We start from the raw sequence: 19810 nt of genomic DNA, 5'->3' as shown, positions 1-19810 counted from the left end.
TTCAAAAATCTATCTTATTTGTTTTACTTGTCTTACTCCTTATTCCATCTTGTCTTCAACCTGTCAGAAGGAAGTAGCACCATCTGAATGTATTTACACTTGAATGGATTTACCTCTGACTGTTTTATTTTCCTGTGCCTGAGACTGGAATGTCTGTTTTTCCTGCTCTTTGAGTTTGTGTATCCAACTTTAAATTGGCTGATCAGCCTGTTGTAGTTGTGATGGCTTCAGAGGGAGTTTGCTTTGAATTAGGGCCCTTGGATGTGGATCTTAGTTTTCTTGAAAATCCTTTTGCTGGGGCACCTCTCTTAGTGAACACAAACTGGAAAGTGCTGGGAAACGTTTTATTCCATTCTATTAAAATGCAGCTCATTTAAGTAGTAAAAGGAGCATTTGTGGCCCTTCTGCACATAATGAATTCTCCATTTATCTGTGTTTTCAGTAGTTTCACCATGATTGAAATACACATTTAGCAGTTCTGGGTTTATAGCTGAATGAAGGAGGCATAAATGTTTTTTAATTTTTTTTCAAATGGTGATTAGTGCTTTGGCTTATAAACATTTTCATAATTAAAGCTTTATAAAATAAAAAGCATCTCCAGAGCTATGGTTCCATAAGTATCTTATAGGTGATGGTTCTTTTTTTGGTGGTGTATTACCAAAAAAAAAAAAAAAAGAATCAAAAAATGGACAAAACATAGTAGCTTCAAGTTCAGACAATTGACCTAACACTTCTTCTATTCATCACACAGGTAAGTTCACCTGTTTTATCACTGTGCTACTATTTCTTTTCAATTAGTTTTAATTGGGTTTGTATTGCTTGTTAGCCATGTTTCAGGCATACTTGGCATCTACTGATTTTTTTCCTCTGCTCTTGTCCTTCTTTAAGAGTTCCTGATAGGGGAGCTGATGCAAACTGCAATTCGGGTACCACAGTTGTTAACCAGAAACTGTATTCGTTAGCAAAAAATTGGCATGTTCCCCGCTGACCCTGGCATTCAATGAATGGTGCTGATCTGAAGTCTTCTAGGCAACTTCCAGGTGACATAAGGGACTGTCCACCACCCTGATCACCAGATCCAGTGTGCTGGGAAGAACAATGGAAGAACTTGATAACTGTGCACGAAAAATAGGTAAATTATGTTAATCTGTCTTTTTTTTCCTGACTTTATTTGCTTTTAACTGCACTGGTTTTGGTGATCTTAACTTGGAGTAAGCTTCCTTTGCTGGAGAAAAGTCTTAATTTGTTCTGTAATGAGTTAATCTCATAAATCTAGAGCCAGCTTATTTATATTTTCTGGTACTTATCAAATTAAAGAAAAACCCGGTTGGTTCTAAATAATGCTGTTACCTAAATTATTGGAAATGTGACTAGATGATGGCATTCAAAAGACCTGGACCTCTAATTCTGAAAAGTGTGTCTTAGCACATGAAAATCCCGTTACTTATTAAAGACAAGCAAGCAAAATCTTTGTGATGTTAAGAAGTGTGTAGTTTAAGGCTGTGACTTTAGTATATATAGCTATAGCCAGGTTCTGCAATTTGGAGCTAACCCTCATCTTGTTTCTTTTTATGAATTTTCTTCTTTAATGTTTGCTAGCCATTGGATAGTTTACTTTCCAGACCTGAAAATCTTTGAATCTTTAGAGCACAAAAGATGTATGAAAGATACTTATATATGTGATCATGTGCCCAAGCTCTTACCATCAAAAAGGAATATCCTATCCAAAGACTCCTCCAGTTCAGCGGGCAGGGAGGAATTGACTGATCTTGGCTGTGAACTGCTACTGCTTGGGCTGGGGCCTCACATACAGCACATCTGCTTATATATGGCTGTATTTCTTCTTCAGAGAGTGGTGTCATTGGTAAAGGAGCAGCACTTGACAACCAGTAAGACTTGTCGTTTCGACTGGCATAGTAACAAACTTGGTTGATATTACAGTAAGCAAATGGCATGGTATTAAACATAGGAAGACAAGATCCTGCCAGACCTGAAAAAAATAACAAATGATGAAAATTACTCCCCTTCTTTCTAGGTAAGTTGAGAATAGTATCCTGGCCAATGTTGCTGCAAAACTCTGTACCTTAACTGGAGTTCTGTAATTCACAGATCTTAAACTTCCCCAGACCTTTACCAAAATGGCCAGTTACAGTGAAAACAAACTTTTTTTTACCATTAAGTATCTTCCTTTGACCAATCGTATTTGTCACAATCCAGTATTTAAACATGACGCAGTTTGTCAGCATGGGAAACTGTTATGATAGCAAATTTCTTAGCTGTGCCAATGCTGAAAATTAAATGAGGCAAGAGGTGGCGGCTTGTTTAAGAGGAGATTGGCTGTTTACAGACTTATCAGGAGCAGTGAGAAACCAAATGCCAGTGCTGATAAAAAGAAAAAGTTTGTACAGAAAGACAAGCTGTTGGTACCGGTACAGTAAGCAGAAATCTTGGCAGCTGTTCTACTGCCTTCCAGAAAGGTTTCAGAGGCTCTCAAAGTGCAAGAAAAGGATTGAGGGATTTTGCAGAGCCAATCCTGCAAAATGTTCATCAGGCAGACAACAGTGGGAATTAAGAAGTGACTGGTGCATACTTCAGAGGTGAAGTTCTTCCAGAACTGAATTTAGAACAGCTTCACAATGACCTATTTAGTTAACAATAATAAGCATTGCGTATATGTTCTGCCTTGAACTTTATGTGTGATATATAATTTCTGTAATGCCCCTAAACCTTAGTGCCCTGTGACATTTCTATACAGAAGCCAGTTTTGTTTATCACTGATAATATTCTGTTCCAGTACTAATAAAGGATCCGGAGTAGCTTAGGTAAGGAAAATGCCTACAAAAGAACATACAGGTCACAGGAAACAAGGACCTTATTTTCTTTGAATTTTATTTTCACTGGCAGGAGAGCCAGCTGGTAACAGAACAGCTTATAACAGCATTCCGTTACCAGCTGGCTCTCTTGGGGAATGCCAAACACACAGCAGTGAAAACATTCCAAAACAACGCTGCTGTGCTAAAAATATCTCTTTTTATTGCTCCTTTAAACACTTTTTTTTTTTCCAGTTTATTAGGTCCTTGGCCTTTCCTCCTAGGAGACATCTCTGCCTCCTGTATAGCAAGGCAACAAGAATGTAGGGTGTTTCTTTTGTCCAAGTTGATGCCAATTCATTTCTCAGGCTGCCAGTCAAGCAGCTTAGACAGCTAGTTTTGGTCAGAATTGTAGAAGACTTAAGTCACCAAAAGGAGCTGTGTTTTGGGAGAAATTTGGCTCTTTTACAAAAAACATTAGCTTTTGACTTTTAAAAGCACACAGTTCTGCTGTACACATGCTTTATAATTTTATTTGTAAAGCATACTTATACTATCCAGTTGTAACCACCTAACTTAACCAGCTCTTTTTCTCCGGCTGTCTCTAAAGTAAAAAGGAGCAGATCCTCCAGGGAGTTATTTCAGAGTGGCCAAATGTGATTCCTGATCTAGGAAAATTTCTCCATTGCGTTTAAAGACAGGCCAAAATGACTAGCAGGACAAGTGAAATAAACTGCTCATCTCTCAGTAATTTTAATCCAAATTACTTAAAGGTAGAAATATTATAATTTTTTTTATTCAACTGCATTAACAGCAGAAACCCATTTAAATGGGTCACGTAAGAGGGCAGCATAACCAAGTTCATTATAATCAGTGTAAATTAGCTTTAACTCTGTAGAAAATAAGTAATTGATGATTCTATAGTGTACATCATTTGACTTGCCCTTCACCGTGTAGATCACTCCATATTCGATCTTAACTAGAGAGAAATTATGTGCTACAATACATACCAAGATCTTGATTATGAGCTTTCTCTTGTCCTTCCAGGTACAGCAGACTATAGCCAGTCCATAATTTTGGCATCCCGTGCGGACAGAGTGGTTCTTTGTCTGATTGACTGTGAAGGACAAGCAAGAATCCACTTGCAGATCTAATATGGGGGCCTGGTGGTCCTGGGATACCAGTCTGGCCAGGTGGACCTTACACATAGGAGAAAGGGTAGAAGAAATTTACTTGTATGAACACAGCTGGTGTGAATTTTTGCTGTATTTAATTATTCAGTAAGGGGTTCATGACAGAAGATAATACAACTTCATAGGTTGTCATGGGCAATAAAGACACCAGTAGACTGGTGTTATCCTCCTTATGGAAGAGACATGACCAAGATTGCCACTGGTGGCTTGACAGTAACCTTTTCTATTGTGCTTCTATCCTGTGCTAAGAAATGAACTGAGGTGGGTAATGATTTCCCCGACTTACTAGGATGATTTGTTTGAACTGAATTTAAATCCCTGCAGTAGCAGTCAGTGCCCTTTCTTCACATATGTATTAAACCATTCATTTATTAAACAGCAGTCATAGTTAAAATACAATTTTAGTTACTCACAGACAGTTTCACCATTAGCCATGACTCAGATGCATACGTGTCGATATATGGTGTGTAAGCATGTGTTAATTGCCTTTCTGGTTAATAATGGATGTTGAGATAAATTCTCTTCCAATAAGTCTTTATATGTGTTATGAAATCATTCACAGATGTCACTATCAGTGCTTGAACTGAGAGCGGGAAAGAAGGGTCATGATATCTCAGGCTAGTGGTGGATATATTCATGTATGAACTGGGGGAAACTTAGTCTCCACATCATCTCACGCATCTCTCCCCCAAAAGTCATATTCCATTCTTACCTCGTGGCCCAGTGTATCCTTGCTGTCCTATATGTCCTTGGTCACCTGGTGGTCCAGGTACCCCAGGTAAGCCATCTTGACCTGGCAGGCCACATGACCCTTCTTCACCTTTTTGTCCTGCATAGATACAAAATACACAATTTCCATTCATGTGGCTGCATTTAAAGGTTATACATTGTCCAAACATACAGAGCATGCAAAGGGCCAGCCAGCAGAACTGACACCACCAAGAAACGATGCTTCAGGATAAAGTGGTGCAGAACTGCTTTCTGCTGGGAATTCTCTTTACAATATTTTCACCTTGTGATGAAAGCTGAGGATTAGCTCAGAGGCATGACTTTAGTAACAGTAATTGCTGATAAGGTTTTATGCCCTCTCTACAGAGCTTGTGTGATTTACGGCTGACATCAAAGTACTAACAAACATTATCATGACAAACCTTTTGCAGATGATACACAGTACAGTATGGCATTGGTATCTGTACCATGTAATGAGTCATAACTCATCCTGTGGCAGGCCTTCATCTTTTCGGACACAATTTAGCAGTGTCTTTAAACAGGTACTGAAATTCCTGTGAAGTAACGCATGTATTACAGTACTTACAGAATAGAAAGGGACTGCAGAGTTGGATTACATCCAGTTGGGAAGGGTAAAGACTTTTAGGCTCCTGATGGCCTTACTTTTTTATATTTCCTATATATACATGCATTTTTATGCATTGGCAGATAAGAAGGTGTGGCCACAATAGTAGAAGATGAGCATCATATGCAGGGTACAGATAGTGATGATCCTGTTCACGGGCTACTTTAAACAAGCTGAATTGAACAGTTACACTTGTCAGGTATTACTGCATGCAGGAGTGGTTTTCCTCTTTTGGTAAGACAGAGTTTTCACCACAGTTGTTTCTCATGAGCGGGGTGTTTCACTCTCTGCAAAGTTTGCAATTTAACCTGCAGACTGAGTTGTCTCACAGTATTCAAACTTCCCCCACATTACATTTTACTAGATTCATTAAGAAAATCTAAACCAGTCAAAACAATTTAACAGCTTCTCAATGTTGGTCACGTAGGTATTTCACTAAAGCTCACGTACTCTGAAGTTCTGGTAATACACATTGCTTTTGCAAGTAAAACCTCCAGTTTGCTTTCTAAGCCAGGAGAAAATTTGAATACTGGTATCTTAATGAAACAAAAAATATTACTAGGTGTTTTTTTCATAAATCCAGTGCAAGTATCTATCATTGTATCACCTGGTTTTATAGAAACTGGTTTTATTATATATATATATAAAATTAAATTATATAAATTATATACATATATATAAAAGAAAAACAACAATTCAACCCCAGAAATACCTTATAATTGGCAAATAAATTAAGATATGTAAACCCAGATATTTCACTGAAACTGAACTCTTTCTTAACAGTGCCTGATTCTGTTTCCCTTCCTGGCCTAGGAAAAGGGAATGCAGTGCAGACAGGCTCAGGCAGCCTGATTCAGCTATATTGATCCATCATCCTCAGCATTAATGAGCCCACTACATTCTTATAAGCGTTTAAGGGGAAGAGAGAGGGTAAAACATAGAGAAGCAACGCTGACATTTCTGATCTTTTTCAATTTGTTGTCTAAATGGCTAACACAAACATGCAAGCTTTCAAAATGAAAGCTTACCTTGAGGTCCAGGATGTCCTATAGGCCCTGGTAATCCCGCAGAGCCGTCATCTCCTCTTTGCCCTGCTTCCCCAGGAGGCCCTGGGATTGTAGGGCACGAATCATCTGTTTTTCCTGGTTCACCAGGGTCACCTTGAATGTATGACAGGAAAGTGAATTAGACAGAAGACTGGTTAATAGCTCCCACATGAAAAAAAACAACATAACTGTTAGCTGATTTTGCTATTTGAGTGTATGCTTCAAGTATTTAAAAATCTTAAATTATTAAGTCTCACTGCTTTTAATTTTCCTCTTTTAGCACAGCATTTAACAGCATGGAAAGTATATGCTAGCAAGTACATGTTAGTAAGTACATGCTAGCTGATATGTTTCAAATATTTGGTGTACGGTTTCTGCCTTAATGTCCTACAAACTGATTTGTGTTAAAGCCTAAAGTCTATACCTAACTTCTGTACAAACACCTTAGCACAGTTTTTTATGGTACTTTGCCTATTATGTGACTGCAAAACCATCGATAATAAGCAGGCCAAAGCAGCTAACCCACAATCTCCATTTGAAATAATTATAATAATAAAAATAATGGCCACATTTTATGTATTGAAAGTTACTGGGAGCTATTGGCTATTTGCATTTTGGAACAAAAGCAGAATCAGATCAATTTAGTCAGATTAAGAGTTCAGTGTTTGTAGTAATCCAGTGTTACAGTTTAAGTGTTTGCTAAATTTCTGGTTAGAAAGCATCTTGTGTAACAACCAAGCACCAAAAAGATAACTAGAAACAAGTGTGTTTTACTAGTCTAACTGACATCACAGCTGAGAGTTCTCAATGTAGCACTACCATGACATTGATCTACCTTTAAGTGCTAGCTATTTATGTGAAAAAATCTATTAGAACTATGTTTTTCTTGCAGTACCTTCTGTTTCTAGTAGCTAAGCCAAGAATACCTTCTAAGAAGAGTAGAATGTATCTATACAGAAGGAAGCCCACATGAAAAAAAAAATCAATAGTCATGAACTTACCTGTGAAACCTGAAGGATTGGAAAAATGGAAAGCAGATTGCGGCCATCGTAGTGCAGGCAGAAGCAAGTTTCAGACATGTAAATTAAAGAATGGAATGAGAACTGAAATCACTTACATGGTGCGACATTAGAAACGTAATTCAGAAATTTTTATACAACTCGCATGAGAAATCAATTAAGTTGAAGTTTTTTCTGAGATTGTGTTAATTTGATGCAAGTGTACATTAGTAAGATTATGCATCAATAGAAAGAGAATGGTTACAACTGAGTGAAAATGAACAAGAAGTTCATAAATACCTGTGGGACCTCTGGGACCAGGTTTTCCTTGAAGACCTTCATCTCCTGGTTGTCCTGTAGCACCAGGTGGACCTTGTGGGCCATGGCTTCCCATAGGACCTGGAAAGGAAACAGTTATGCAGTTACATGTGGCTGCATCACAAGAGGGTGAACACATTAATAAGAGAAAGTCTGGCTGCTTGAGTAACAAAAATCAGTTGGGACAGCTCAACTCTGTTCTCTCCCAGAAAGTGCACATTTCCCTCTTTACTTTGTAGTCTTTAACTGAATTAAAATCTGTGACTTTTAGTTTTTTAGAGGTGAGAAGGGTTTGGTATAGATAGGACTTCTCTACAGCGTGTGGAAGAAGCAGAGTATCTAGATCCCTGTTTTCAAACTAAAAGAATCGGTTGAAAGCCTAAAGCTAATGTGGGGCAGATGTGAGACTCTGTTAGTTCAAACACATCTGCGTCATCCATACCTCTCCATACCTCAATACCTCTGCAGAGAGGTCAAGGTTTGCTTTATCTGGCAGACTCAAAAGTTTTACTGCCTCATCCTTAGGTTGGTTGGGGAGTCTTCCAACAAGTTGTTGAAGCACTACATGTGAATCTGAGTTTACACTGATCTTCCTTGTTTTACTCGTAGGTAACAGGGCAGAGCAATGAATGTCCAGCCTACCCCTAATGTCTGGCTCAGTCTACAATGGCAGTCCCCTGTGTGTGAAGCTCAGTTGCATAGGGCTGGGCATATATGCAGATGTTAGTTAAAAATGTCTGAGATAATACCTTTTAGGCCTTCTCTTCCTTCGTTCCCTGGAAGACCTCTGGCTCCCTGTCGCCCTCGCTGCCCAGGATTACCTGGTGCCCCTCGATGACCGGTATCACCTGGATCTCCCCGCACAAAGATAGTCTCTCCAGGAGGACCAGGATTCCCAGGATGACCTATGGGAAAAGAGCTCTATTTTTAATATATGAACAAAGCACTAACTTCTAAAAGAGACATATTCCATTGTTTGGTGGTTTGTTGTTTTTTTTTTTTTTCCTTCCCTCTGGGATTTAGGAAAGCCCTTGCATGTGTTTTTGGCAATACTACCATTAGCCTTTGTCTAAGGCATTGTAAGGAAGACAATAATAGAATAGCTCCCCAAATTATGTAGAGTCTGTGCAAGCAAAAGGCAGCAAGTTAGTTACATACATTGACACATTGTTTATCTATATTTATTACAGTGTTGGTTACCCTTCTAATCTCCCTTCCCTGTTTCCCAATAGGAAGTAAGTCCATGTACTGGGTAAGGAAGGGTTCAGATAATGCTTAATGTAAGGGGTCAGAACAGCTTGAAAGGGCTCCATTTGAGGAATGGATAGGAATTGACAACCCCTACTTGTAACAGAAGTGCAGTCTACATAAATGCTTACAAAAGAATGTCCAGCCTTAACTTTCCCAGGGCTGGATTTAAATTGGAAAGCTTTTTCCAAGTTTACCAACAAAGGCATGCTCTGGATAATGTGTTTTATCCTTCTTGCCTAGGATGAGGAGCCAGCCATCTTATTCCTGTTTGCTTTGGTGGAAACTGGTATGCTGTAGCAACATGACTTGTACAGAATTACTTTACAGGCCAAAAAATGGAATCTGGAGATCCGTGGTTTATCCTTTCTCTGGTGTTCACTTCTCTGTGTATTCATGGAAGTATTGATTGGTTTCTTTGTTCCCTATGCACTTTTATATGTTGTTCCACAGACAGCAACCCGGTGACTTCCAGTAGCCTCAGTGGCTTTTTACGTGATTGAATTTGGTATTTTTAGTTTTAATACCTCTGATGCCATCTAAACCAGGTGGTCCCTGATCACCTGGAGGACCAGGAGAAGCACTATCAGGAGATCTTCCCATAGGTCCAGTGGGTCCAACAGGTCCTCTTCTACCTAAGGGAAATAAGTTAGTAACTAGAAAAATGCTGATATGTCACAGAGGTAATGTATGCTTTCACTTGTAAACCAAATATACCAGTGATTAGGCTAATGAAGATGCTTTTTCTACAAAAAAAAAAAAAGAAAAAAACAAGAAAAAAAACAAATCTCATGCTTCCATTTACTCTCTAGTGAGTTCTCCCTAATTTGTCAAAGCTGAAAACCATATACCATAGGAGGCCTTGCCCATCCTATGTCAAGCAGTGTTAATACATCTTAGAGATGTTAATACATCTCTTCTTTTCTTCAACAGCACCACTCTGTTGACTTTCCCAGTTCATGATTTAGTAACTGAATTAAGAAATAAGACAGTGTCTTCATCTTACAATAATTCACCTCACCACTGTTTTTCTTCTATGTTATGTAACACTGTGGCAAGGTTTGGTAGAGCAAAGCTGTCCTGGGTTCAGCAGTAGCAGTCATATTTTTCTCCTTCTTAGTAGCTGGTGCAGAGCTGTGTTTTGACTTTCAGCCTGGGAACAGAGCTGATAACGCTAAAATGTTTGATCTGGCCCAGGACGTTGTGTGTTTCATACTCTGCCACGGAGGAGGGAAAGCCGGGAGGAAGCAGAGACAGGACACCTGACTCAAATTGACCAAAGAAGTATTCCATACCGCAGCACGTCATGCCCAGGATGTAACTGGGAGTTACCTGGAAGGGCTAGTACACTGTGGGGTTGGACTAGGTATTGGATGGTGCTTGGTCAGGTGGGGGGCGTGAGTTATCGGTCGGCAGATGATGAGGTGTTGTATTCTCTTCCCTTGTTATTTCCTTTATCATTATTATTATTGGTGGTAGCAGTAGTGATTTGTGTTATACCTTAGTTACTGGACTGTTCTTATCTCAACCCGTGGGAGTTGCATTCTTTTCAATTCTCCTCCTCATCCCTCCGGGAGTAGGGGGAGGGCAAAAAGGGGGGCAGGGAGTGAGAGAGCGACTGCGTGATTTATGGCTGACTGTGTTTAAACTACAACAAAAGCCAATGTCATAGAAGCGAATCACAGTATTGCTGAGGCTCGAATGAGCCTCTGGAGTCATTCTAGTCAGTCTCCTCAAAGCAGGGTCATCTACAGCAGGTTGCCTAGGAGTCTGTCCAGCTGGACTTTGAGTATCTCCAAGGACGGACACTTCATAACTTGTCTGTATTCAATTACCCTGACAGGGAAAACCAAACTTTTCCCTATATTTAAACAGCATTACATCTATGTTAGTTTGTGCTCATCGTTTCTTGTCCTGTCGCTTGAAAGCACTATGAAGAGTCGGTGTCCATGTCTTTCCCATCAGGTACTTAAAACCTTGATAAAGTCTCCCCTGAGGTGCCTTGTGGAGGCTAAGCAATTCCCACTCCCTCAGCCTCTCTCCATATGACAGATGCTCCAATCTCTTAACTTTCCTAGTGACCTTTCTTCAAACACTTGATTTTTGCTACTTCCATGCAATTTCTATATCACCTAGGCTCTTAAAGAACCACAGCAATCTTGTGATACAGTTCCATCTTGAATTTGCATCAGAATAGTTGATAGATGTACTATATTTCTGTGTCTACCAGATCTCTTGCGCTCTCTTTCTTCAGAAATGTTTTCCCAAGAGGCAACCCCACCTAGCAGCTCCCTGAGTCTGTCCAAGTCATCATTTTCTATTACATAATAAACAACAAATACTGGGGTCTTTGTATCTACTCCGGAAACATCAGCATGTTATTACAACAGAAATGTTTTCAGGGAGAGAATCTCCTATGTATGTATTAATGCTCATACTAACCAGGGGAAGAGCCTATATGAGCTTCATTTCAACTCTGCAGGGCACCACGAAGAAGAAAACCCTTTCTTACCTGGGAATCCTGGGAATCCTCTTTCTCCAGGAGGGCCTGGAATAGAAATACCAGGCCATCCAGGTTCACCTCTGTGTCCTTTTGGTCCAAGTTCTCCTGAGTATCCTGGGGGCCCTGTTTCACTTTGACCTTTATAGGAAAACAATTATGTACATAAATCTTACAGTGAGTACAAATACAGATGTGTGGAATAAAAACACTAGCTGCAGATGTTCTTCCTTGTAGGGGTTGCCTAGTGCTATTTTTCTGGTTATCTCTTGAAAGTTGGATATAGTTTTATTGAATCTGGCCCCAATTCATCTCTTTCAAAGAAAGGAATCTCTTCACTTTAATGCTTTTCTTCAGGGATTATTTTACATGGTGTCATTATTGTTTGTAACTTGACATGTAAACTGACTGGATTTCCTATCCATACAATTTTGTAATCTCTAGCTATGTGGCGAACACTGTTTTTTAATGCTGCTTCAAAAGTACCTTTTGAAAGTTGCAAACAGATCAACAAGAGTGAAATCCAGGTTCCTCTTCAGTTTGTGACACAACTCCCATGGACTTCAATGGGACTGAGATTTCATAAGTCTCCTTTTAATTTGTTAGTTTTATCTTTTACATATTAAAAGTCCTGGTGACTTGGCTCTCATTGGAATTATCTGCACTGAGCATTTTCATTTTATAAACAACCTTGAAAGTTTCCAACAGAACTATATGAGTAATGGAAGTTTTAAAATTTTCCCCATAAATAACTGCAGGTGTGTCCTTAAGCACACTTCAGATTTTGACTGAAAATTTAGTCTAAGCCTTAATGATATCTTCTGGGCAAGGCAAGTATCAAAATAACATGCATCATTCCTTACACATTCAGTCATTTAAGAGAAGGTTTTCTGTTCCACGTAGCTATTTCCCTTCTTTACCTGGAGCTCCTGCAGAACCTTTTTGACCTTTTAGTCCATCCAAGCCATCCAGTCCGGGCAGTCCAGGAAGACCTGGGAGGTATTACAGGTATGACTGGGTGCCACAATAATCCTTTAAAGTCACAATTAAGGACTTTTTTTTTTTTTTTTTTTTTTGTCCTGGCACCCAATATTGATCAAGACAAGGTATTTTGTAATTCTTGTTGGTAACTAAAGATGAGATCACATTGCACCTGAGTGCAGTCTTTTTGGAAAGGAAAATGTGAAAAAAATCTGAAAATATAAATCATGAGACAGTGTCAAACCAAAGCAATTGGAAAATGTACGTTTTAATCGTAGGTATTGCTATACTGCAGCTAGCAGTAGGCAGCTCAGCATGGGCTGTTTTACTCTATAGTGAACACTGTGTCTATGGCTAGACTACTACTGCTACATGTGATTAACTAGTCTGAAATTAGCTGGTGACTGGGATGCAGACACTACCTAAAACAACTCTAAAGCTGGAACTTCTTTACAGCTTCTTTTCCAAATGTAAGTGCAATTTAATCTAGCCGCACTAGAAAGAAGGTAAATTTTCACCTGGCTTCTTTTCCCTGCTTTGTAATCTGCACTTCTCTGAAAATTGCTAAAACACAAGAAGTAAAAACATAGATGGCATTTTTTGATTTTACAATGTTGAACTAACCTGAGGTTGTTGTTTGCAGTGAAGGGAAAAATATCTCCATGTCATTAGCACTTTACAGTTTCCTAAATTGCATAAATGAAGTATTAAGTGTGAAGATGTACAGTTATAAAATGCAGATGGCAGCCTACCACCTGGAGATAGGAACAGGTCTGGCAAAACTGGTGCATTATTTGGCAGTAGGTTTCAAAGAGGTTTCAGACAGAGGAATAGACTTGAGGTGCTTCTTGATCCTCAGGAGGACAGATCAGAGTGCTACTGATCATCAAGAAGTTGAACAATACTGTTAGTGCTTATTCCTTCTCCACTTCTGCTGCTTATCTTTGCCAGATTTCATTCCCCACCAATTCCTCTCCCTGCCATGTAGGATTCCCAGTCTAGATGCAGTGGTGATTTTTTTCCCACAAGTGTGAATTATCTTTCTGTCTGTTTCCTTTTCCCTGTCTAGCTGCTTCCTGGCATAGATGATGTTGGTTCTCCGCTTTAGTTCCTGTGCTTGATCCTAGCATGTCCTGCAGCATGCTGCTATATGTGCAAAGCATGAATCATGGGAGAATTTACTGCTCTACTTAAGCACATATGAATGGATATATTTTCTCAAAGTCTATAAGCTGATCAAATTTCACAGCAACAAATTGTTGTAGGAACAGCAACACAAATGCCTTTCTTCAGCTGCTTCACCTGCCAAATTTAAAGGTCCCTAGTTCAAAAATGCGTCATCTGAGAAAGGAAACTTTACTGCCCTTTTATTTTTCCTAACAGATACACCAAAAATAACCCCACAGCTTTGTTCTCAGAAACTGTTGTGTTCTTTTAGGTAAATTTTAACAAAGGAATGAAAGGAAAGAAGGGGAGGAGGAAAATCCAGCCTATAGCAAACACTGGTCTGGAATAAAATTTAAATCCAGAAGATTGTTTGAAAACTTGCAGGACATTGATAATATACTCTTGTGTAATCCCCTTTATAATATGGGGGATATATATATATATATATATATATATATATAATCATAGAAACAACTAGGTTGGAAAAGACCTTTCAGATCATCAAGTCCAACCGTTACCCCAGAACTCCCAAAACCACTAGTAATACAGCCTGTAATATCTTCTATGCCCTTAAGCAACTGCTCTTTAACTTTTCAGGACGTTCTGAGTTTCAATGCTGCTTTCTGTAGCCTGCTTGTGCTTTGGGCATGTTCCTGTTTTCAAATTTATGTAAGAGTTGCATGCCAATTTGGGAATTTAACAATGGTATTTTAAAATTATTATGAACTCCTAACTATTTTGGCACCCAGGTGATCATTTTAAACTTTTTTTATCTTTAGCTCATTCAGGCAAGACTGATGGTTTGGTTTACTTGCTTTCTGACACATTTGCCAACAATCCATTGTAATATCAGCACTTGTAATTCTAGGTTTTTGGTTTGCTATAGTCCAATATTTCTAAGTACAGCTGAATTGGCTGACCTATACATGAACCACTGTTACTGTATTTTACAGCCCAATTCAGCTTCTACTCACACAAGCAATTCTGGTGTTCTTAATATTACTTGCTTCATCAAGAATTACACACACAGTAAGGCTTGCCAGACTAAGACTTTAACTAGTAAAACTATATAATAAAGAAAATGTGATTATGCTTTGGTAGATGCTGTTTAACTAATTTTATCTCTTTTTTAAATCTAGTTCTTCAAGGCACAAGACATTTAATGTAAGTGAGAAGCAATTAGACTAACAAGGCCATGTACTTAGCAATGAACAGCCAATTAACCATTTCACTTCTAATGCTAGCAACAATGTTTTGTTGAAAATAGCAGTAAGATCTATATTCACCAATTGAACTGGAATACAAATTCCATTCAGTTTTCATTACTGGGTATAATTTCAAAGGTGTTAACCTTCTTTTCAATTAAGCTGGCAGTATGGCAATATATAGGATACTAAGACTCAGTAGGCAACTTGGTCTCTAGTAAACTGCCATTTGGAACTGACCTTTTCCCTCTGCAGCATATGTATTAATTTGTTATGTTTCCTTGAGAACTTCCGCACAATATAGAGCAGAAGTGCCTTACCATTATAACAAGAAGAGTCCATCTGCTTTAGGTTTTCAGAGGAAGAATGTGGTTTTTTTTTTTTCACCCCTCTCGATTGAGACATCCCTTGTCACTGCAGAACTCTGCTTTTGTTACAGAAAATATTGTTTGCAACAAGGAAGACTTTTCTCTTGCAGACTATGCACTAGCAAGGAATCTGTCATGACAGTTTAAATCAGCACCACTTAATGACTGCAAGCAATCATAAATTCTTTCCATTTAAATTTTTCAGTAGGCTGAATTTGAAAATGTTTATCTATTGTTCTCTAACCATTTATCATAGCCCCAAGTTTTACTTTACTTTGATTTCTATGTATGGGTCAATAAATTATCTTTCCTGTCCAGGAACATGTTGTAAAGCACACTATTACAGAGAGAGGGTACAAATTATGTAGTTGATTACCTTCTTTGTGAAGTATTAATGTAACTTATAATTTTTATGTATCATTCTGTGTATAGTAAAAGTTAATAATGTTCTCAACTGTACAGATGACCTATTCAATCTAATCATAACAATCACTGTGAGAAGTGTAAATCAGGATTTGGAGGAAATATTTCTCTGTTAAATCCACCAAAAAATCAGGTTTTGGAGATGTCCTAGTTTTGCCAGGGATGGAGAAAACAAAAAAAACCCAAACAACTCACCACAACAAAACAAACAACAAAAAACCAACCCAAGTTGTTGTAATTTGTTAAAACAAATTTGTAAGAACTGTCCACAGCAGTCTGCTGGTAGAGTAACACTGGCACTCCATGGTGAGAAGGTAGAACACAGCATAATTGAAGTGACGTATCTGAATTACTGCAAACTCCTTTTTCTGTCCTAAACTTCTGCTATCATATCAGCTGAGCCACAATCTGTTTCTACCTTCTTCTATACCTATTTTTGAATGTAGTCCAAGTTTCTAGATAGCGTTTATGTTACTTTTAAAAGGTGATGAGAACTGGCTTAATTCTTCTTATAGTTTAAAAGAGCAGAGAATCAAAATGATGCTCACAGGCCTTTTCTATTTTCACTGCTAAAAGGATATTTATGCCGGGTGCTGTTATATTACCAGTAGTACTGCACTGCATACTGTTTACCTTTTCTGCCTTGGGATCCAGCTAATCCTTGCAGTCCTGGAGGTCCCAAAATTCCATGTTTCCCTTTTTCTCCAGGTTCTCCTGGCAATCCCTGAGGACCTGTAGCTCCTGAGAGCACAGAAAAAAAAACAACCAAACCTGTGAATATGCAAATCTATTAAGCTGTTGATTTTTATTTTTTGATGTATTATGCAGCACACTCTGTTAATCAGAGGTACCTGAAAGTGTGTGGGAATGTATGAAGAACTGACAGATCTTACACTCTGAGACTCTGAGCAGACTATTGCTGCTGTCTATAGGTACTGAAACAGGTTCCAGTACACTTTCGTATGATCTCTGATTTCTTTAGCCTTCTCCTCAGAGGTGCATCCTCAGCTGCATTTTCCTGTTCCATATCTCTAGAGCTATTACATGGCACTGTTTTTTAAACTTCAGCATTACCTGGAAGTCCAGGTATTCCTGGGTGTCCAGGGTCACCCTTGGATCCTGGTCTTCCCGGTTGCCCTTGGATACCTGGTGAACCCTTCTCTCCTGGGAATCCACGGAGTCCTTAAAGAACAAAAGAAATACCTGGCATTTATTTCTTTAAATTTGTCCATTGTTCATCTTATTATAAGCTTAAAAATATAAAAGTTCAGTAAGTTTCTTGTCTAGAAAAATAATGTTATTTAAATACTTCAGATACTTGCATCCACTTATTAGCAATGAATTTTTCTGATCTCTCTGGTGATATCTGAAAGAGCAGAAATGACTGGTAGGATATAGTTAAGCCAGGTTTTATTCTGGTAAGTACTGGTATGTTCATCAGTGCTGTACTAGACAACAGTAGGCTACACCTCCCATTTTCACGCTAGCCATATTGCACACTGTGATGCCTCTCCAATCCTTGGGTTTATAACTACAGAAAATAGCCCTCAGTGTGCACAGGAAGCAGAGCTCCTTTTCTGCTAACAAAACTTAGAGAAGATAAGTTCTTAAATCCAATTTTTTCTTCAATCAGACAGAGGTACCTGGTAATCCTGGATCTCCAGTATGCCCTTTTGGACCATGTGTACCAATCAGAGGAGTGGGGTCACCTCTCTTGCCTGTAGAGGTACAATGAGTTTTATTTAGTACAAATACTCTTTTCATCCACAAAATCAAAGCTGGACAATTTTGTAAGATCAGATAATTTACAGATATTAACAGCTGTACAAGGGACTAAGAGAATACCGAATGAAAAATGCTTTGGCACATGCAAATTATCTGCCAGCTCAGCTTGTCTTAAAGTACTAACTCAGTTTCTGTTTAGTATGGCTCAGGGCAGCATTAATGAAAATTTTCCATAATGAAAAAAAGAAAAACAAAAATTACGGGAACTTTTGCAATACTGACAGCGTATACTGAAAAAGAAAGATACTGCATAAAATCCCTAGAACACTTTAATAAACAGAGAACTCCTTACATAGGTTTGTGAGGATGCGCAAAATCAATACATTGTGAGTCTATTTACCCAGTAAAGACCTTTCAGGGACTAACTAACCAGGGACTTAAAGGCAGCACACCTCCTTCTTTCTGTCTTTGCTGAAATTCCTGTTTATCACAGAATCAATAATTCTGAGCGGTTTTGCCTTGCAATGTCTCTTCAAATGTCTGACCTCTCCTACCTATTCATGCTGCCTTCAGCTTCATTGTCTGATTTTGTTGTGAACAGTTAAGAGGAAATACCAAGTTCAAGTGTTGCTAGAAATCTCCTGCCATAGCAATCCCCACCTTTATTGGCTATTTTCTGCTTTTGCATTAAGGATAAGTTTTCCAGAAAATTTGTTTTCAATGCATTTCACACAACTTTTCCTTATATTGAATATTGTTCTTTACTTTTTCTTTTTTTTTTTTTTTTTTTTGTCTCAGGTCAGACTTGTTTCTAATGAGCTTCATGTTTTAATTTTTTCCCTCCTTTCCTATTTTCTCTTTTCTAGTAAGTACTCACCATCATCTGTCAGAGCATATGCATCCTAATAATAGTGCTCTTTTCCAAAGCATGTCAATATAAATTACCTTTGGATCCTTTTGGGCCAGGCAGTCCTGGATTGCCAGGGATTCCTGGTAAGCCATGGTCACCCTGTTGTTTTTTTTTAAACACAAAATAAAAGCGTTTGACATATGTGTAGCAGGAATGATCTATAAGCACATTTGGTTCTCTTACACAGGTAAACAGATCAGCAATTAATATGAATAGCAAAACTATATCTTCAGCTCAACAGAAAATCATCATGCTGTCTTTGTTTATGTCTAACACTGACCATTAAGACTTCCAAGAAACTGTAGATTAGACTTGGTAATCATTTGGAATTTGTGCTTTTACAGTTTATGATAAGTCTTGGCTTGAGCAGCTTAAATTCCCCACAGATGGCTTGAGTAATTTGATTTAAAAGGTACCATAAAAATGTACCAAATACTGTTGTATGCATCCCAAATTTACTATAAACATTAACCAGAAATATGTTGTGATGTAACAGTAAAAATATAAAGATTTATCTGTTTTTCCTTTTGAATAATGACCTATAATCAGCAAAACAAAGATTATCTCTTAAAAAAAAAATAAAAGACAATCCAAGCCAAGCAATATCCATTTACCAGAAAAGCAACGGTGATTTTATGTTTCATGTAATCTCACTGCCTGTCTACCTAGCATAGAAGCCAGTGAAGAATTTTGCTTTACATCCATGTGTGATACATGTGTGGTTTCGCATACTTATTCTTGAGCAATACTGCTTGCCTGGATTCTATTTGGTGCAAATTTTCAACGTGGGCACAGAAGACTCTTGTTCTCTCTTGTCTGTTGGCTTGGCTGCTCCATGTAGCAAGATGTGAAGAAGCAGCTGTATATTAATTTTATACTTGTGCTGCTGCTGTGTTATGATTGTGATCTGTTAATCTGTTTGTAGGAAAGATGTTAATGACTTGATTGTGCATCCATTTTTTCCTCCCTCCTCTCCCTGAAACTTGTGCAGTGTAGCCTGGACTTGCGCTAAGTGGCAATATAACAAAATCACAGCATGCAGCAAGGGAAGAGGGGAGAGGCCCTTTGTTGACTCTGATTAAAAGGTAATCAAGGCATTGAATTGTTACATTAGGGAGTTTTTACCTTTCCTATTATACTGACAGTCTCTTCTGGGGAGGAACATCTAATGGGTAAGTAAGTACATCTAATGGGTAAATACAATAGAATCCTTCATCATATTTTTTGGAGGCAGGATATAGCTGAAAAGTCCAGGACATTTCACTACTACTTTGTTTACCTGGTCACCTGGTTGTCCTTGAAAACCCGTAATTCCTTTTAAGCCCTTTGGTCCTGGGAAACCCTGTGATCCTGGAAACCCCATCAATCCAGTGTCACCATGGTCACCAGGCAGTCCTGGGACACCATTCTTCCCTGGAAATCCTGGGGTGCCTCTGAAACCGGTATTGCCTTTTTCACCTGAAGTTAATTGCAGAACAAGATAATGACCAATATAGTCAAGCCATTATTTGACACGTATAGCTATGCTTTTACACTATGTGTATTGCCTTAGTAAATGTCAAAA

General features: G+C 38.5%; 1 protein-coding gene and 1 long non-coding RNA gene across 2 annotated transcripts in view; one reads left to right on the top strand and one right to left on the bottom strand.

Annotated features, from left to right (window-relative positions):
- The window catches only part of COL4A4 (collagen type IV alpha 4 chain), a 68119-nt gene continuing 48309 nt past the window's right edge, over positions 1–19810 (bottom strand). The window contains exons 32-46 of the mRNA XM_061452995.1: positions 19526–19704; positions 18282–18345; positions 17255–17329; positions 16686–16793; positions 16245–16352; positions 12388–12459; positions 11480–11608; positions 9495–9602; positions 8469–8624; positions 7702–7800; positions 6386–6517; positions 4716–4832; positions 3821–4009; positions 1704–1990; positions 1–1086 (exon numbers count right to left, since the gene is read on the bottom strand). Of these exons, the coding sequence (XP_061308979.1) occupies positions 823–1086; positions 1704–1990; positions 3821–4009; positions 4716–4832; positions 6386–6517; positions 7702–7800; positions 8469–8624; positions 9495–9602; positions 11480–11608; positions 12388–12459; positions 16245–16352; positions 16686–16793; positions 17255–17329; positions 18282–18345; positions 19526–19704 (2087 nt within the window). The 3' untranslated portion in view covers positions 1–822. The remainder of the gene's footprint in view (positions 1087–1703; positions 1991–3820; positions 4010–4715; positions 4833–6385; positions 6518–7701; positions 7801–8468; positions 8625–9494; positions 9603–11479; positions 11609–12387; positions 12460–16244; positions 16353–16685; positions 16794–17254; positions 17330–18281; positions 18346–19525; positions 19705–19810) is intronic.
- LOC133269018 (uncharacterized) lies at positions 16876–19541 on the top strand. Its single transcript, XR_009743265.1, has 3 exons — positions 16876–17337; positions 18203–18329; positions 19238–19541. It is a non-coding gene; the product is annotated as an uncharacterized LOC133269018 (long non-coding RNA).

This window comes from Pezoporus flaviventris, unplaced genomic scaffold (assembly GCF_033815535.1).
Source record: "Pezoporus flaviventris isolate CSIRO_AGI_PZ_B2104156 unplaced genomic scaffold, CSIRO_AGI_Pfla_v1 ptg000013l, whole genome shotgun sequence".
Lineage (NCBI taxonomy): Eukaryota > Metazoa > Chordata > Aves > Psittaciformes > Psittacidae > Pezoporus > Pezoporus flaviventris.
This window is presented reverse-complemented; position numbering and strand designations above follow the sequence as displayed.